General features: G+C 50.9%; 1 protein-coding gene across 1 annotated transcript; it reads right to left on the bottom strand.

The window, feature by feature from the left end:
* Window positions 1–13,069: 13,069 nt before the first annotated feature.
* Window positions 13,070–15,058, bottom strand: SOWAHB (sosondowah ankyrin repeat domain family member B). Its single transcript, XM_042871755.1, has one exon. The coding sequence runs from the start codon at window positions 15,056–15,058 to the stop codon at window positions 13,223–13,225; it is 1,836 nt and encodes a 611-aa protein (XP_042727689.1). The 3' UTR covers window positions 13,070–13,222.
* Window positions 15,059–16,767: the final 1,709 nt, after the last annotated feature.

Raw genomic sequence — 16,767 nt, 5'->3', positions numbered from 1 at the left:
TCAAAGCTCAGCTGCATTTTCAGCTAGAAAGTCACAAGCCTGAATTGGAGCCCTGCAACTGGAATGTATAAAAGAGAGCAAAATGCTGACTAAAGGTACCAGAGGAAAAATCCCATGTATCCTCTGGCCTCCAGATAACTCTCTGGCTATCCCATATTTATGCAAGGGCCACGCAGAAGCCAGGAGGTAACTGCTAGCACAGAGCCAGAGCCTATAGCAAACAGCACCAGGAGCAGGTTCCAGCACAGACGGCCCTGAGCAAGCCGAAGAAATTCCACCTTAAGCTTACCCCAGTTCCTAGCATGATGTTAACGGGATCAATCACGTGTTGGAGAGAGGCTTTAGTCGCCTCCTTTCCACGCTTGTGTACAGCTGTTGCCCTGCTGGCTGCCACGTGTGAGGGGTTGAGCAAATTTTGTTTGGTCGGTTGGGTTTTTGTGTTTGTGTTCCATTCAGCTTTGCGAAACCCCTGGAGATTTCTCCTCCTTTTAGTGCTGCAGCGTTTATTCTGGAAACTGAGCTGCTGGCAAGTGGGGCTTTAGTGTTGTCCATTCCAATTCCCCTTCTGAAATGCACGTTTTGTAAGTTGCTTTTCTGGCCTGGTGTGTCCTACTCTCTTCCTTTTGTTCAGATAGTGATGTATCTGTCTAATAATACAGAAACTGCACTGTCAGCTTTCCTTGAGTGCTCTGCACTGGCAGCCAGGCTGTGTTAGCAGCAAATCCTTAGGCCTTGCCCCATGCAATACTAAGGGCTGGGAGCAGGGCTGGGAGCTGGGCTGAAAAGCTGTGCAGAGAAAAAAGATCTGGGGGTGTTAGTTGAATCCAACTGAACATAAGCCAGCAGTGTGCCCAGGTGGCCAAGAAGGCCAATGACATCCTGGTTTGTATCAGAAATGGTGCAATCAGCAAGAGCAGGGAGGTGATCATCCCTGTGTACACAGAACTGGTGAGCTGCACCTTGAGTGCTCAGTTGTGCTCAGTTTTCAGCCTCTCACTACAAAGAAGGGCAACGAAGCTGTGAAAGATCAGGAGCACAAGTCTTATAGAGAGTGGCTGAGGGAACTGGGATTGTTTAGTCTGAAGAAGAGGTTCAGGGAAGACCTTGTGGCACTATACAACCCCCAGGAAGGAGGCTGTGGCTGGATGGGAGTCTGCCTCTTCTCCCTGATAATAGTGATAGGACAGAACATAATGGCCTCAAGTTGTGCTGGGAAGGTTCAGGTTGGATATTAGGAAACATTTCTCCTCTAAAGGAGTGGTGATGCAGTGGTACAGGCTGCCCAGGGAGGTGGGGCAGTCACCATCCCTGAAGACGTTCAAGAAATGTGGAGATGTGGCACTGAGGAAGACGGTCAATGAACATGGTGGGGATGGGTTGGGGGCTGGACTGGATGGTCTTAGATATCTCTCCAACCTTAATGAATTAGAGCACCAACCTTATGAAGAAACACGCCTGAAGGCTGTGTTGCCATTCAGCAAGACCTGGACAGGCTGGAGAGCTGGGCAGAAAAAAACCGGATGAGGTTTAACAAAAGCAAGTGTAGAGTCTTGCATCTGGGGAGGAATAATTCCATGCACCAGTACAGGTTGGGGGATGACCTGCTGGAGGGGAGCTCTGCGGAAAGGGACCTGGGTGTCCTGGTGGACGACAGGTTGGCCATGAGCCAGCAGTGTGCCCTTGTGGCCAAAAAGGCCAATGGCTTACTGGGGTGCATTAAAAAGAGCGTGGCCAGCAGGTCAAAGGAGGTGATCCTCCCCCTCTACTCTGCCCTGGTAAGACCTCATCTGGAGTACTGCGTCCAGTTCTGGGCTCCCCAGTACAAAAAAGACAGGGATCTCTTGGAAAGAGTCCAGCGGAGGGCCACGAAGATGGTGAAGGGCCTGGAGCATCTCCCCTGTGAGGAAAGGCTGAGTGAACTGGGTCTGTTCAGCCTTGAGAAAAGGAGACTGAGAGGGGACCTGATCCAGGTCTATAAATATCTGAGGTGTGGGGGGCAGAATGGCGAGGCCGGACTCTTTTCAGTGGTGAGTGGAGACAGGACAAGGGGAAATGGCCAGAAACTGGAGCATAGGAAGTTCCGCACAAACATGCGCAAGAACTTCTTTACAGTGAGGTGACGGAGCACTGGAACAGGCTGCCCAGGGAGGTGGTGGAGTCTCCTTCTCTGGAGATGTTCAAGACCTGCCTGGATGCCTACCTGTGCTACCTGGTGTAGGGAACCTGCTTTGGCAGGGGGGTTGGACTCGATGATCTCAGGAGGTCCCTTCCAACCCCTACAATTCTGTGATTCTGTGATTCTGTAATTAGAGCACTGACAGTTTTACACTTTGCAAAGTCAGCCCAACTTTAGTCTGAGATACCAGTGCTGAGATGCCCGATTCATGGGCATCTCATGGGGTACTCAAGAGGCATCTCATGGGCAACTCATGGGATTGCCATGCATGCAGGCCCTTAGAGCTCCTGCTATCTGCTAATTTTTGGGGAGGAGGTGCACTGCCAAGCAGCTGTGGCAGAGGCAGGGAGAGGCAGTCATCTCCTGCTCTTTTAGAGGGTGATACCTGGAGGAGTTTTCTCAGGGCGGTTAATTAAGGGTGTCCTCCCAGCAGCAGGGCCTGGAGGCTCACTCTTGAGAGCAGGAGGCCCTGCCAGCACCCAGTGTCCAGCCCCAGCTCTTAGTTTCTCACTTCATTCATACAGACTGGAGGCAGAAAACTGGCCAGTCTGATTTTCTCCTAACAGTCTCCAAAAATCCCCCAGATTTGCTTTAAAAGATAAATGCCAAACAGATGCAGCATGGTGATTATTGCTCTTTTTAATCTTCTGCGAGAGAAAATACACCCTAGCCCTTGGCGAGTCCTCTCTCTGGCTAATGACTCACATCATTAAAAATTGCATGCTACAGGAAAACGCTGATTTTGGTGGGGCTGAGCACCCAACTTCATCCAGCTCTGCAAAAGACAAAGCTTTCCTGGGTATTTCTTCTGAGGAAAGGCTGTGCAGGAGGAGGGGCTGACGGCCCAGGCCACTGAAGATGCTCGCTGGGGCTGCACAGCCACATACCACTGCAGCAATTTATTCCAGGTCGCTTCCGGATTTCATCTTCCCCTCTATTAAAAGGGAAGCACCTCTATTCTAAGTTAATTAGAAAGTAAGTTAATTATAAAGAATGTCTTGCACTTTCTCACCGAGCGATGAAAGGATTTTGCTGATCTCTTCAGTGGGACTTTAAGTAAGCCCCAACATATTTATTCCCCTCATTACCACTGACTCCAGCTGACCATCCCTACGTTCATCTCTTGGTGGAGCGGATCCAATGGGAGTGCATTGCTCTCCGCCTAGAACTGCAGCTTTGTTATTTGAAGTTCATTTCACTTTAGCATACCCCATACCTTACAAACATGCAAATGGCAAACACCTCCTCAGCACTTTTTCCTGCAGCTCTGAGGAGCTGCTCACATTTGCTCATTTCAGGTCCCTACTACCCTGAGCTCACTTATGAATCCAGCACTGTTATGCTGCACCTCCCCCTGCTGGGCCACCCTTTTTCCCATTTCTTACCACTTCAGGGTACAAGATGCACGTTACACAGGACAAACCCAGTCAATTCTCTAAGCAAGTGTTTTCTAGAGGTCTGTCAACTCTGACAGTTTGTGGTATTTATTTATAATGGTGTTACCTTTTTACTTATGTCAGCTATGGCCACGTTGCAAACTTTTACAATAGGGATTACACCCTAAAACACTTCTTCCCTGGGATACCTCAGAAGACAGCAGCACTTCCCACGCATTACACATAGCTCAGGTTGTCTTGAGAGCTGCAGGGAAACCTGGGCAAGCAAAACCTGCATCACTGATAAAATAAAAGAAGTAGTGAAGTCATCCTTCCCACCTTTTCCATACAGCAGAAGGTACAGGCTACATCTTTGTTTTCCCTCAGCAGCTGAGGAAAGCAATGTCTGGTGGCCTTTTTGTGTTTTCTCCTTTCTACTGTTTTTGAAGGCTTGGCTTTCTTTACATAACTAATTATGCAAAACCTGCAAGGCAGTGTACTGAATGACCCTGAAGTAGTTTCGTTTGCGGATTTGCTCAAATCAGTAGGAGAAAAATGCCTCACATTGACTTGGAACGGGTCGGGATTCAGCCTTGTGTACCAGCCCTCTGTCTACCAAATCATCTCAGCAACCTGAAACTGGGCTAATGTGAGAGAGCTCTCCTCTAGACTGTCATGCAGCACGCACAGCGTGCCAGGATGGTTTAGAAACTGAAACCATCTGGAGTTCTTTCCCCACAAAGGCATTTGTGCGCCAGAACTGGTCTCCTTTGAGCCACCCACACAGTGAAAAGGAATTGTATTAAAGCTGGCACAAATATTTCAAATTCAGGCTTTAGGCAGGAGAAAATTGTCAATCAGTATTTGAAGAATGCCTCGCAAAGAGCAAGCTGATTAAAAAAAGCCAGCAACAGACCTCAAAGAACCACTAACACTGAGGGTTCAAAGTCCCAAGATACTGAAGTGCAATCAAAATAATGCTCCTTGGGTTGAAACTTCTTCCCTTTCCTGCGCTCTTCTCAGTCACTGCGTTTTCTCAAGCAGACTTAGGCTTTACGTGAATCGAGTCTTGTGTCATGAGGGCTCCCTTGCTTCAAACACACTCTAATCTTCTCTGTGTTGAAGTGCAGTAAACAAAGACACACTCAGGTTTAAGACCAACATTATTGGATCCCTTTAGTACAAAGCTTTCATTATTGTTAAATCAAATTAATGCAGGGAAGCGTCCTAAGAAGAGCTATAAAAGCTTATTATTGTCATTATAAAATAGAACAGCTAATCCCCGTACAAAATGCCTTACAGTTTGGGAATGTGAGACCTCTGCAGCCATGTTACATCTGCCTGAGAACAGAGGTCTGCTGGGGAGTGTTGGCACAGGGTGCTGCCACAGGAAACAAGATGTACAAAAAGCTGCCAGGAATATCTGGGGATTCTGGCAAGAAGTCATCACGTCTGGGAGCTGTCTGTGGGTTTCTTCTCTCCACCACCTCCTCCTAGCAGAGGAGCATCAGCATCACCTGGTGAGATGCAGTAGGTTCCAGGAGCCTCTTAGGAAAAGGAGCAGAGGAAAAGTGAGAAAGACAGCACACTGACCTTCTCTGCACAGGGCTCATGGGAAGGTCTGCCAGTATTCCTTGCAGACTGGATATTAGGAAAAGTTTATTCTCTGAAAGAGTGGTCAAGTATTGGAACAGGCTGCTCTGGGAAGTGGTGGAATTACTATCCCTGGAGGTGTGGCACTGAGGGACGTGGTTAGTGGGCATGCTGGGGATGGGTCAGCAGTTGGACTGAATGATCTTAAAGGTCTTTTCCAGCCTTAATGATTCTGTGACTCAGTGATTCTATGATTCAATGAGCATCAGCACCAGAGTTTGTAGATTTCTTTGGGAAATTTCTTCGGTGCCCAGGCTAAGGAACACCACAGGGGGGAATCCAAAAGTGTTGCTGCTATTGATGTGCAGCAATCTCAAAGAGCTATGTCTCCTCCACAGTTTTCTTCCAATGATGGTAACATTACAGCAGCAGCTATGTTACCAGCCCCTCCTGACAAGACTGCCAAGCTGGATGGTCATTAGCATGCAGTGCACATCTTCAGCCACCTCATACTGCTGCCATCCGCTCAGCACACCGAGTACGCAGGATTGTGTGCTATGCACATCACAGGTCTGAGCTTTGCATGCTGCTAAAATTAATTTTAACTACTTTGTAAATTTTAAACAGTTGCCCCTACCAGTTTGGCTCCAGCAGCAGTAAACACAAGTGTGGTTGTGGCAGATTCTGACACTAAGAATTGCCCTAATGCAAGCTGGCTTTACAGGCCACTGTACATGTTTGGGTTTTTGTTGTACATGTTCCAGGAAGCTGCTGGACCTTCTTATGTAAAGGCATAGAGAAGGCTTGGGCTTTAAATCAGTACCAAAGGCAAACTGGTTGGTTGCCTGACTGCTGTGGTTGATGACAGTCCACTTCCGAGGTGGCTAGAAAGGGACATCTCAGGTGACAGCTGAAGAAGAAAGCCAGTTGGGAGTATCTACAGACACACATCTTAGGATGCATACCTGCACTTGGTAGTCCAGCAAATTCTGTTTGGAAGCAAGAGCATCATTACTGAGCACAGTGGGCAGATCAAAAACCCTACTCCCAAACCCCCTGAAGGCTGTGGTGATCTTGCTTGCAGCTCCTGGGTGGATCCACAAAGAATTTCTAGCCACAGCACAATGAATTGAAGCAGCAGAGAGCCCTGAGCACTGTAGGATGCAAGGAAAAAGGAAGGTAGACAGGGTTTCTTACGCTGACAGGAAGCAGGAAATTGTGAGGGTGACTTGTGGCATGGGTTGAGCTGTGCCTCCAAGTCCCATGTGAGACTGAATGCTGCGGCCACCACATTAGTCAGCAAAAGCTGACAGACCCCGCCAAGACTCTAAGACACAGCCCTGCCATGGTTCGTGGGTGTACAGCACTCTGTGCTCACCTCTACAGGAGATAACTGGCTGGCTGAGAGAGGCTGGCAGAATCCCACAGTGGCTTTGGAAGCCTCAGTCCAAGGCATCACACCTACAGAAATCTGCAAGACATCAGAATCCAGGGGAAGCACCACTGTATGTCCCCTTCCTCTTGGCCACAGTCAGGAGGAATAGGACTTGTATGGATGCTACATCTGTATCCGTGGGTGTTTTGTCACCCCCACGTGTCAGGAGGGACCCAGCCAAGCCTGTCAGCATGAGGAGCAGATGCCACATGAGCAATGCCTGGTTGCTGACATTCCTGACAAGGCACAACTACTCCAGACCACTGGAAATCTGAAGGTATTTTATTTCTTCAAAAAGAAGCAGCTTCTCCAGAGTGCCTCAGCGAGATTGCAGCACTGGAGATGAAGCAGGTCAGCACTTCGGACCCAGAGTCCCTGCTTTCAGAGATCCCACCTGCTGCTACTGGCAGCCCCGGAGTCTCCCCACTGTCAGTCCTCCCAGCAGCTAAAAAGCCAACCAATCTGAAGTCAGCAGGTGATGCTATCAGAAGGAGTAGGCTTGCTGTAAAGAAGGAACCAGAAACCAAGGAGAGGGGAGAGTTGTGAGCTGTTTTCTTCAATCATCCTTTCTGTATTTATAAAGCAAGAAGACAAAAAAAATCAAAGTCAGATGCAAATAACTCCTGAACAAAAAGATGAACATTTTCCTTGAGCATGCCATTCAGCTGATGACTAAGCCAGCTCTATTGTTTATGCACAGAAAAATGCGTAAGTTCCCTTAACAATGCCATCTGTGTCTTTACCTTGGAGGCAGCACTGCCAGGCTTACTGACCTCCTCTGGATGGGCTTTATTACAGCCACTTGCCTAGGAGCTGTCTTGCCTTGGGAGAAACATTCATTTGCCTGTTTTCAAAAATCACTTCAGCCATGTCTACTCAAAGAGATAAAGAGATGGATAGCTTTGTACAGTGCAGTGCAGTTCCTTCTCTTTTTCTGGAAACAGATGTGTTTTGACATACACATACTATATGTTACGAAACAACGTTGCTTATCCCTCCTTCCTGGAAGAGGCTTTATATTTAGGGATTTCTGATAGTTTTGTCAGCCTCTTGCTGCATAGCATCTCCTACCTGACACGTTTCTTGTCTTTACCCATGTGCTGTAATGAGCAGAACTGAGCTGGGAAGAGCAAATATAAGACAATGTGCTTGTGGCATATGAACCATCAGCCAGAAAAAAAGATAATTCAAGACTCAAGCTTCACCTTCAATGTCAATGTGACACTGCCTGAAGCTGCAAGAGGATGGGGGGTGTACATAAGAGGGCAAAATTGCTGCTCCAGTCTCTTCACAGCCTCTGCTGGAGCCCTACAGGCAACGTAGCAACATCATTTGCCCTCAGGCTCACTAAGTACATTTTGCTCTGAGCCCCACATCTTGGCCACTAGCAGGGCACCTGGCTCTGAGGAAAATCCCTGCCCTCATGCTTATCAGCTCCCCATTGTGTCTGTGGGCCAGGAGAATGCAAACCAAAAGATCAAGTGCTGGCTGCTGGTAGTCAAGGACGGGATGCCAGAACAAGCTAGACTGCTGTCAGCCCTCTCAGCAATGGCTGCAGCCCCATGCACACATTTACCCCTGATAAATGAACAGCCCAAATCCTCACACTGCAGATAGGTTCACAATACAGCATGAGAAACACGAGGGCGATAAGAAGGGCGAAGTGCTTGTTGGTGGAGGAAGCTGAGTTCCACATTCCTGTAGCAACAGTGCACTCCCAGTTAAAGCCTGGGACTTTCTTGCCCTTTCTGTACGTGAGGCACAGGACCTTCCCCTTCACACTAAGCAATCTTTTCTGTTTACCCATTGGCATGCAACTCCCAGGCGGACTTTGGACAATCTAAGATAACAAACACTCTGCACTTGCTATTTGGCCACTGCCAAAAAGTTAGGGGAGTCCAGGCATGAGACGCACACTGTTGCAGATTCTTGTGGTTTCCACTTCCACTGAAATACTCAGAGCTGCGTCAGACCCTATAAAACACCTTTGCTAACTGCTGTCAGTTATCAGTATGCATCCCCAGGTTTGTTCTATCAGATCAGACTCTGCTCCAGTGAAGGGAGCACAGGGTTTGCAGGATGTCCCATTCCTACAGGCAGACTGCTGCATTGGGAACTGCTGTGTAGGGTCGGGCAGTTATCACCATGGTGCCTCAACACCATACCTCCTGCCCATAGCACCTGGTGCCCCCGGATGCTCAGCTACATAAGACTTTGCCTCATCCAGTAGAACTGGTGAAACCAGCCCTTAGGTAATGCAAGGTACCAAATTATTTTTCTCTACCCAGCTCCTCTTTAAAAAAATTTTTTTTCAACTATTTTTTATGTATTTTCATTTTCTATCCCTCTAGCAGTTATTTTCTTTCTTTTATACATCTTTTTTCATGTATTCAGCAATAACATGACCTGTTGTAGCAGTCTCCTACCCCTCAACTATACCCTTTTTAAGCTTTGCCTAACAATGATAAAATTCTTTTTACTTTAAAATTAATATAACTAAGACACAACTGTACTAACTGAACTACAAAATAGCATCAGGGAAATTTCTTTTTTGTTGGCTCCTTATCCCACTGCTGCTCACTGTGTAAGTTATCTCACAAGAATTGACCTCACAAAGAAACCATGACAAGGGGTAGGAAGGAAGCCTTTGCAGCCTCCTTCTAAGCAGGCTACATCCAGCACTCAGGCTCTGTAAGGGAATAGGTACATTACTTTGTTCAGGTGTGGAGTTATATCCCTTATTGCAATTGTGTGGACAATGGAAGAACGTTGCAGTTAATTGTTTCTTCTCGTAAAACCCCTTCTGCTAACATGCCCTCTGGTTCTACCTGCAGTGCCTGGCATCAGAAATTCTAGCTTTAACAAAACCTAGCGGCAACTGAGCTTGTCTTCTTGTTTAGAGCCATTTCAGAGTTCTGTATTAATAATTTAAATCAAATGGCATTTGTCATAGTAGAACAAAGTAAGTTTTGTGATGGATTCTTGGATGGGCATATTTTTAATCTTGTTGCTTAGGATCATAGAACTATTAAGGTGGGAAGAGTCATTTAAGATCACCTAGTTCAACCATCATCCCATCCCCACCATGCCCACTCATCGTGTCCCCCAGAGCCACATCTCCACATTTTTTGAACACCTCCAGGATGGTAACACCACCAGCTCCCTGGGCAGCCTGGGCCAATACTTGACCACTCCTTCTGAGCACAGATTTATCCTAATATCCAACCTGAACCTCTCCTGGTGCAACTTAAGACTATTCCTTCTCATCCTGTCATAGATTAACAAAGGTGTGGTACAGAAGATAGCCTTAGCTTAAACTAACAGTGCTCTATTGTGCTGCTTGTCTGCTTTGCCAAAGAACACTTCTAATTGCATGAAAGCTTTTTGGGATGTATGAGCTGAGATTACCAGTGTGCTGACTAGAAAGCTGAGCATTCATTTGGTGCGTCTGTAGGTGGGAAGTTGCTCCACAAGAAGGAGAGCTTTCATTTCCTGGGTGGGAGGAGTTTCCTATCTTCAATCTGTCGTAAGATATGACTCTGATGGAGGTTTACACCACTCAGCATAAATGATTACTGATTTAAGTGCTGGTCTTGTCAATGTGTGGGTTTTAAGAAGCCATTCCACCAAGCTGAAGCAATGAAGACCTGTGAGCAAAGGACAGTCTGTGACTAATAAAGACAGTTAAAGGCTGAGGAATCGCATCAGTCTGCCAGCTCACCTGCACAACTTCTGTTAGTGAGGCTGCAGCATGAGTCTAATCAGAGCTGCAATTTGGGAACATAATTGAGACCTTAGCAGAAGTTCCATGGACCAGATACATGTCCAGTTCTGCTGAGCTGCCTGCTTCTAGCAATCTGCTGAACCGGTGTGGCAGCACGCATCCCTGGAGCAGGGAGGTGATGAGAAGGTATAGCACTTTCAGCTTTACACCAACTTTATAAGGTCTGTAAAGGGAATAAGCACCTCTTTGGTTTGTCAGAGTTAAGCACAGGGAGCAGCAAGGTGGACTTTATCATAGTAAAGAGGGAGGCGTGCTTCCAAAGTGATGGGAGGAGAGGGCAGAGTTCTGTGTCTCAGGGTGGTGCAAATCAGATGCCTGGGTTGGGTGTGAGCACAGGAGCCACATCAACCTGCAATGAGGAAATAGCCACGTGTACCTAACTGGAAGGGGCCAGGCAGGCTGAGAAGGTAGCAAGGAGAGCAGCAGCATGTTGAAGCAGAGGTACTTGGGCTGCATATGAATGTGTTCACAGTGGGCTGCTGCTGGTGAACAGGACCTAGGATGCCTGCATCACTCCGTCTCCCATTCTCGGTGTGCTAAAGATCAGTTTCACCTTTTCTGTGCCTATTTCCCCAGCAGAAAACCTGGAGAATGAAGCTCTCTGCAGAGTAAGCAAGTGGTTATTCCCACAAGCAGTGTCTGACTTCTATATAAAGCTGTGCAGTGCAAGAGCTGTGCAATATTTCTGGTCTTAGCAGTCCTAGAACTCCTAAGCAATCCCAGGATGACAAAGCAGTGTGAAGGCACACTGGATCTGGTAGGAAAGGGTCTTTGCAGTCCAACACTTCCTAAGGGTGACTTTATAGCTTAAAAATTGGGGAACGCAGCTGGACTGTGCCATCTTTATAAAGTTCCTACAATGACTTCCCAGGTTTGTCAGCTTGCTGATCTGAAGTGCTGCTAGGGAGTGACAGCTGCTCTGGAAAGAGTGACAGACAAAGTCGGCAGCAGAGGGAAGACAAAAAGCACTACTTGGATTTGCGTCATGGAGAAAGGTCATGGAAAGGCTGTAAAGTGAGAATCCCAAGGTAATGCTGTGCTTCTCAGTCTTTGTCTCAGTAACACTGGAGATATGAAAGGGGGAAACCATATTCTGCAGAAGTTGCAGGTGACTGTGGGGCAGAAGTATGCTTCCATAAGAGAGAGGAGGGGAAAGGACCACTTCAGGGAAGGAACCTTATGTCTGTTCTCAAAATACCCATGTTCCATCCCCTCACCTGGCTCTGCTCCCCTCACAATCCTCTTTCTTTTTGGATTTCTTCCCTGAAGCTCTCTGACACCAAAGCTCTGGTGGCATAACTGGCACCCCCATCATCAGGTTGCTTTTAAGAGCTGAGGCTCACGGAAACCTTTAGAGAGCCCTTTCCATTGCCAAAAGGAGAAAACCAGGCTGCAAAAAGGCCGCTGCCTTTGATGGCCACAGAGACAGACAGACAAGGTTCTCTTCTGCGAGGAAAGAGTTCCACCTTCAAATAAACCCCAAGCAAAGTGGAGATCTCAATTAGTGCTTGAGCAAGGGCTCGAGGCATTCCCCAGCACGGATGTTATGCAAGGGTCAGGTTCTGCCACCCCGATTCCTGTTCCTCCCCGAAACTGCAGACATTTAGGCACATACCTCAAATACAGGACCAGTCCCACCTTCTGCACTGCTTTGCCCCAAAGTGCCAGAGCTGGCAGCCCTGCACTCACAGGCTCTGACACCTGCTGCTCCTGGGGTAGCCCAGCAGTGGGAGCATCAGCCCGGCAGCAATGTGCCCCTGTCATGTAGATCTTAGCTCCATCTCTGCCTTCATACAAAATCTACAGGAGAGCCAGGCAGCACTGGTGTGCAGTTCACCTGCTGCATTTTTTGACTGCTCATTTATACTAAATCAATGAGCAGAACACATTTTTTCCTAAGTCCAGTGGGATTCCAAAAGGCAGTTTGTGGTTTGGAAGCTCTTGGGAATCACCACACTGCACATCTCTTCTCTGCACGCAGACTCCCAGCCCCACTCATCCCCATCACACAAACTCCTGTAAGGAAATTCAGGGCTGGGGTGTCTGAGAAAGCACAGACAGCTCCGGTCATGTACCCACTGTGAGCTCCCTGTCTGCCCAGCCTGGATTCCTGTGGCAATGTTTTCCATCCCTAAGGCATGGGAATGGGCATCTGCAGCCACAGCACAGGTACCGCTTCCAAGTGCTGTAGTGAGAGGAAAAGGACCGTGGGGCCAGAGAGATGGGGCAGGGTGAGTGCTGCCGGGCAGCTGCAGAGAGGAGCAGGGCTGCGGTGCTGCCCCACATTCCTGTCTGCATGGGCTGCAAGGCGGGGTGGGTGTGTTAGCGGCCTCCTTCATGCAGCTCTCCCACTGCTGCCCTCTGCCAGGGCCAGTCCCTCTTTGAAGATGCTTGCTGGAAGGCCAGCTCTGGACCAACTGCATTTTTAGGAAAGGGGATCATCCCTTAATCTGCTGGGATTAGACAAGGAGCTCACACTACTCCCCGGAATGTAGGTGGTGTAAGCAGGTGTTTTGCAAACCTCAGCACCAATGGCAGCCCATCCCTGGGAGAGAAAGCTGGCACTGCCCTGGCTGTGGCCACACTGCAAATGTGTCACACCACAGCTCGAGACCCCAAGCCCATGACTTTGTGAGTCATTCCCCCAGTTCAGACGCACTTCCAAACAAGGAGCTGCATCATTTTGCTCTCAGAAAAGCAAGAAATTGAAGGGAGAGCAAAGAGACTCAGACAACGTTTCATTGCAATAATTTAAAAGTACATTCCTCAAGAAGTTCAGTTGAGTTTGCAGCTTTTCCTGCCCATCTGCCTTCCTCTTGGATCCAGTCTCCTGTGCAGGGGGTGCGTGCTGCTGTCTGTCAGTTGCTCTCACTTCCAGCTTGGTGGGATGCTGCCCGGCGGCCACGCTGTGGCTTAAGGCATGCAGCCAGCGGTGCCCGGCCTGCAGGCGGCAGAGCCTTGCTGGCTGAGGACACACTACGGGCCAGGGGCTGCGTGGGGAACATAATCGTGCCCCGGGGTGCCTGCAGGAGCTGCCAGATCTCCCCGGAGGTGCTGCTGCCCAGGTACTCCCAGGGCTGGCGCCCGTTGCCATCCCGCACCTGTACCTGGCAGCCCAGCTGCAGCACCAACACCTTGATGACGAGTGTGTGGCCATGTATGGCAGCCAGGTGCAATGGAGTATACCCGCAGCCAGATCGAGCGTCCACATCCAATGCCAGCCCAGCCTGGCGTGCTGCTTTGGCCAGCTCCTGCAGGCCTGGCCCATCACCATGCTTAGCCAGCCAGTGCAGCACTGTGAAGCCCGACATGAAGTCCCGCTGCAGGGCCAGCTCTGGCTCCTCCAGGAAAAGTCCCCGCACGTTGGCCCAGCGCCCCGCTGACACTGCCACCAGCCAAGCATGCGCCCGCCGACCCAGTGGCACCATCGGCCCCCGGCTCTGGACATGTATGGATGAGCTCCTCTGGGGCACTGCACGGAGGGGTCTCCCTCTGTCATCAGACATCTCCAGCACAGCAAGTTGGCACCTGATGCTGCGGAAGACAGGTATTGGGGCTGGAGGGGTGCTAGCTGGTGGCCCCTGGGGGTCTGACGCTGGCAGCACAGACTGGGACAGGAGTGGACTGGCAGGAAGGGGCTGGGAGCAGGGGGGCTGCCCTCCGGGGCCTGCTGGCTGTGGCAGGGCTGGGGGTGAGGGCGGCCCTGTGACGTGCAGCCGCATGGCTCGAGGCTGCACTGGGCCGTTGGGGGTCCGTACCTTGGGCCCCTCTCGCGAGGATGGGGGAAGCCTGGTGGAAAGCATCTGAAGGGACCTGGACAGGGGCAGGGGGAGCGCATCCGGGCCTGATAAAAGCAGTGATGGGGATGGGTTGCGTCCAGCAGTGAGTGTCTGCAGGGACCGGGACTGCGACAGGGGCGGCATCTCTGGGGCTGAGAGCAACGGCAGGGACTGGGCAGGGGATGGCTCCGCGAGGGACGGCTGTGGGGACCGAGGTGGCCGGCTGAGAGGCGGCACCCTGGGGCCCGCTGACAGCAGAGGGGACCGGGCTGGGAGTAGCCCTCTGGGGCCAGGCGGTGGCAGCGACCCGACAGAGGCAGACCCGACGGGAGGCGGCGGCCGCTGTGGGCACCGGGACGGGGACGGTCCGGCGTAGGGCGGCCGCGGCGTCCGGTACGGGGGCGGCCCCTGGAGGTTCCGATAGGGGGGCGGCGGGGTGGCGGCGGCGGCATCGCGGAGCGCCCTGCGGCACTCGAGGCAGAGCCCACCGCGGCCCCGGGCAGTGCAGCCCGCGGCGGCGGCCGCTCCGCCGTGCTGCCCCCCGCCCGTCCGTCCCCTCCCCGGGAGGTCGCGCCGCCGGCAGGGATCGCAGCGGGGCGGTGGGAAAGTCTCCTTCTCCTCTTCCTTCTTCTCCTCCGGCTCTTCTTCCTGCGGCGGCAGCTCCTCGTCGAGGAGGTCGCGGTACCTGCGGCGGAGCACGATGTCCTTGGAGGTGCCGGCGGACGCGGGTTGCACGGTGGCCACGGCATTGACCAGGCGCTTGAACCGCTCGCGGCGCTCCCCACGCTGCGCGTCCGTCAGCGCCGGATCGCGGAGGAAGCCCTGGAAGTGGCGGAGCAGCGCCGCGTTGGGGGCTCGGCCCCCCGCTGCCCAGAGGAAGTCCAGCACAGCCTCCTGGCTCAGCTCCCGCGCCATGCTCCGGTCGCTCGGTGTTACGCCGCGCCGGGAACCCGCCTCCGCCGTGCCCGGCCTCTGCGCCTCTCCGCCTCCCGCGCCTTTGCCCCGGGTGGCGGCCGGGGACGACGGCGAAGGAGTGGGGATGGGCGCAGCGCCGCGGAGGCGATCATGTACCTGATCGACCGATGATCATACGGTCATGGAGTCACGAAGGTTGGAAAAGACCTCTGAGATCGTCGAGTCCAGCAGTCAAGCCATTCCCACCGTGCCCATTAACCGTGTCCCTCAGTGCCTCACCTACACGTTTCTTGAACACCTCCAGGGATGGTGACCACATGTACGTATGTCACAGCTAGCTAAAAAGCGTGGGTAAGGTCAGTGCTTTGGTGGGCACCGACCAAGTGATAGCCACACAGCTGCAAGGAGTTTGTGGCATGAGTAGTGTGGGAGAGGGTGTGCTGCGTTTTCTGTCTTTCACTCAGGGAATGGGGGCACAGAGGAGCTGAGCTCGCCAGACCCTTGCTGCTGAAGGTCAGTAGAAGTCTGCTCTCCTGCAGGCTCCTGGATGACCGTAAGGATGTATGTTGCTCTGAAAGTAATGCCTCCGATTTATTTCCAAGGAAACATTAACAGATACAAAGAGTACAATATAACGATTTGGTGGAGTAAATTCTGAGCTACAAAACACTGTTTTTCAATAGAATCATAGAATCACCAAGGTTGGAAAAGACCCCCAAGATCATTCAGTCCACCTGTGTACCTATCACCAATATTTCCCACTAAAGCATGTCCCTCAGGACAACATCGAAACTCCAGCAGGTGGAGTTCAGTGACTCCACCACCTCCCTGGGATAGTCACCACTGTCAGTGAAAATGTTGCCCGCTCGGTCCATCTTTTATTGGCCTGAACAGATGGAAGTCAGAAGGTGCCAAATCCAGACTATACAGTGGGTGTGGTAGGACCTTTCACTGTCAAGGTTATCACTGTCTTGAAACTGGTATGAGGCCTGGTGTTACCGTGCTGCAAGAGAAAGGTTGCCCTCTTCTCTGACCTGCCTGGCCCTCAGCTTAGCACTGCAGTGCAGCAATCATAGCTGATGATTTGTCTGGTCTTCGAGGAAGCCAGAAGGACCGGCCCTGTGCTGTCCCACCAGACAGTGCACATCACTTCACCTGCTGAGGGCTGCTTCGTGAACTTTTTCTTCCATGGGGAATTCAAAGGTTGCCACTCCTCAGACTGCCATTTTGATGCCAGCTCATAGTGGTGGCACCATGTCTCATCACCGGTAATGATGAGATTGGGGGAACTGTCGCCTCCACCCCGTGTTGGTTCAGTCGGTCCTGATAAACCTGCATACGGTGTTCTTTCTGCTCCATGTGAGCATCTGTGGGACCCATCTGCAGCAAACTTTGTGGTATTCTGACATTGCCACCATCATTTCCAATGCACTGAAATCAATATTCGGTGCAGTGCACAGTTCCCTGGTCACAATCCACCAATTAGTGTGGATGAGCTGATTGAGATGCTGTTCATTTCATGGTGTGGCAGTGGTGCATGCCTGCCTGGAGTGCGGCTTGTCTTTCACTGCACTGTTGCCACTGCTGAATGCACCACCCACTGCCCCACATCACTCACCTTGCTGACATCCACTGGTAGGTCTCATCAATGTTCATCAAACATCGATGAATGGAGGAGTTCAGTGGCACACCTTTGCTTCATACACACA

The sequence above is a fragment of the Lagopus leucura genome, unplaced genomic scaffold (genome assembly GCF_019238085.1).
Source record: "Lagopus leucura isolate 7727_CA_CO unplaced genomic scaffold, USGS_WTPT01 Super-Scaffold_100004, whole genome shotgun sequence".
NCBI classification, from domain to species: domain Eukaryota; kingdom Metazoa; phylum Chordata; class Aves; order Galliformes; family Phasianidae; genus Lagopus; species Lagopus leucura.
The sequence above is the reverse complement of the archived record's forward strand: the minus strand, read 5'-3'. Positions and strand labels throughout refer to the sequence as shown.

Excerpts from the sequence above, each read along its gene's own strand:
- SOWAHB (XM_042871755.1), bottom strand. The coding sequence starts at position 15,058 with ATGGCGCGGGAGCTGAGCCAGGAGGCTGTGCTGGACTTCCTCTGGGCA.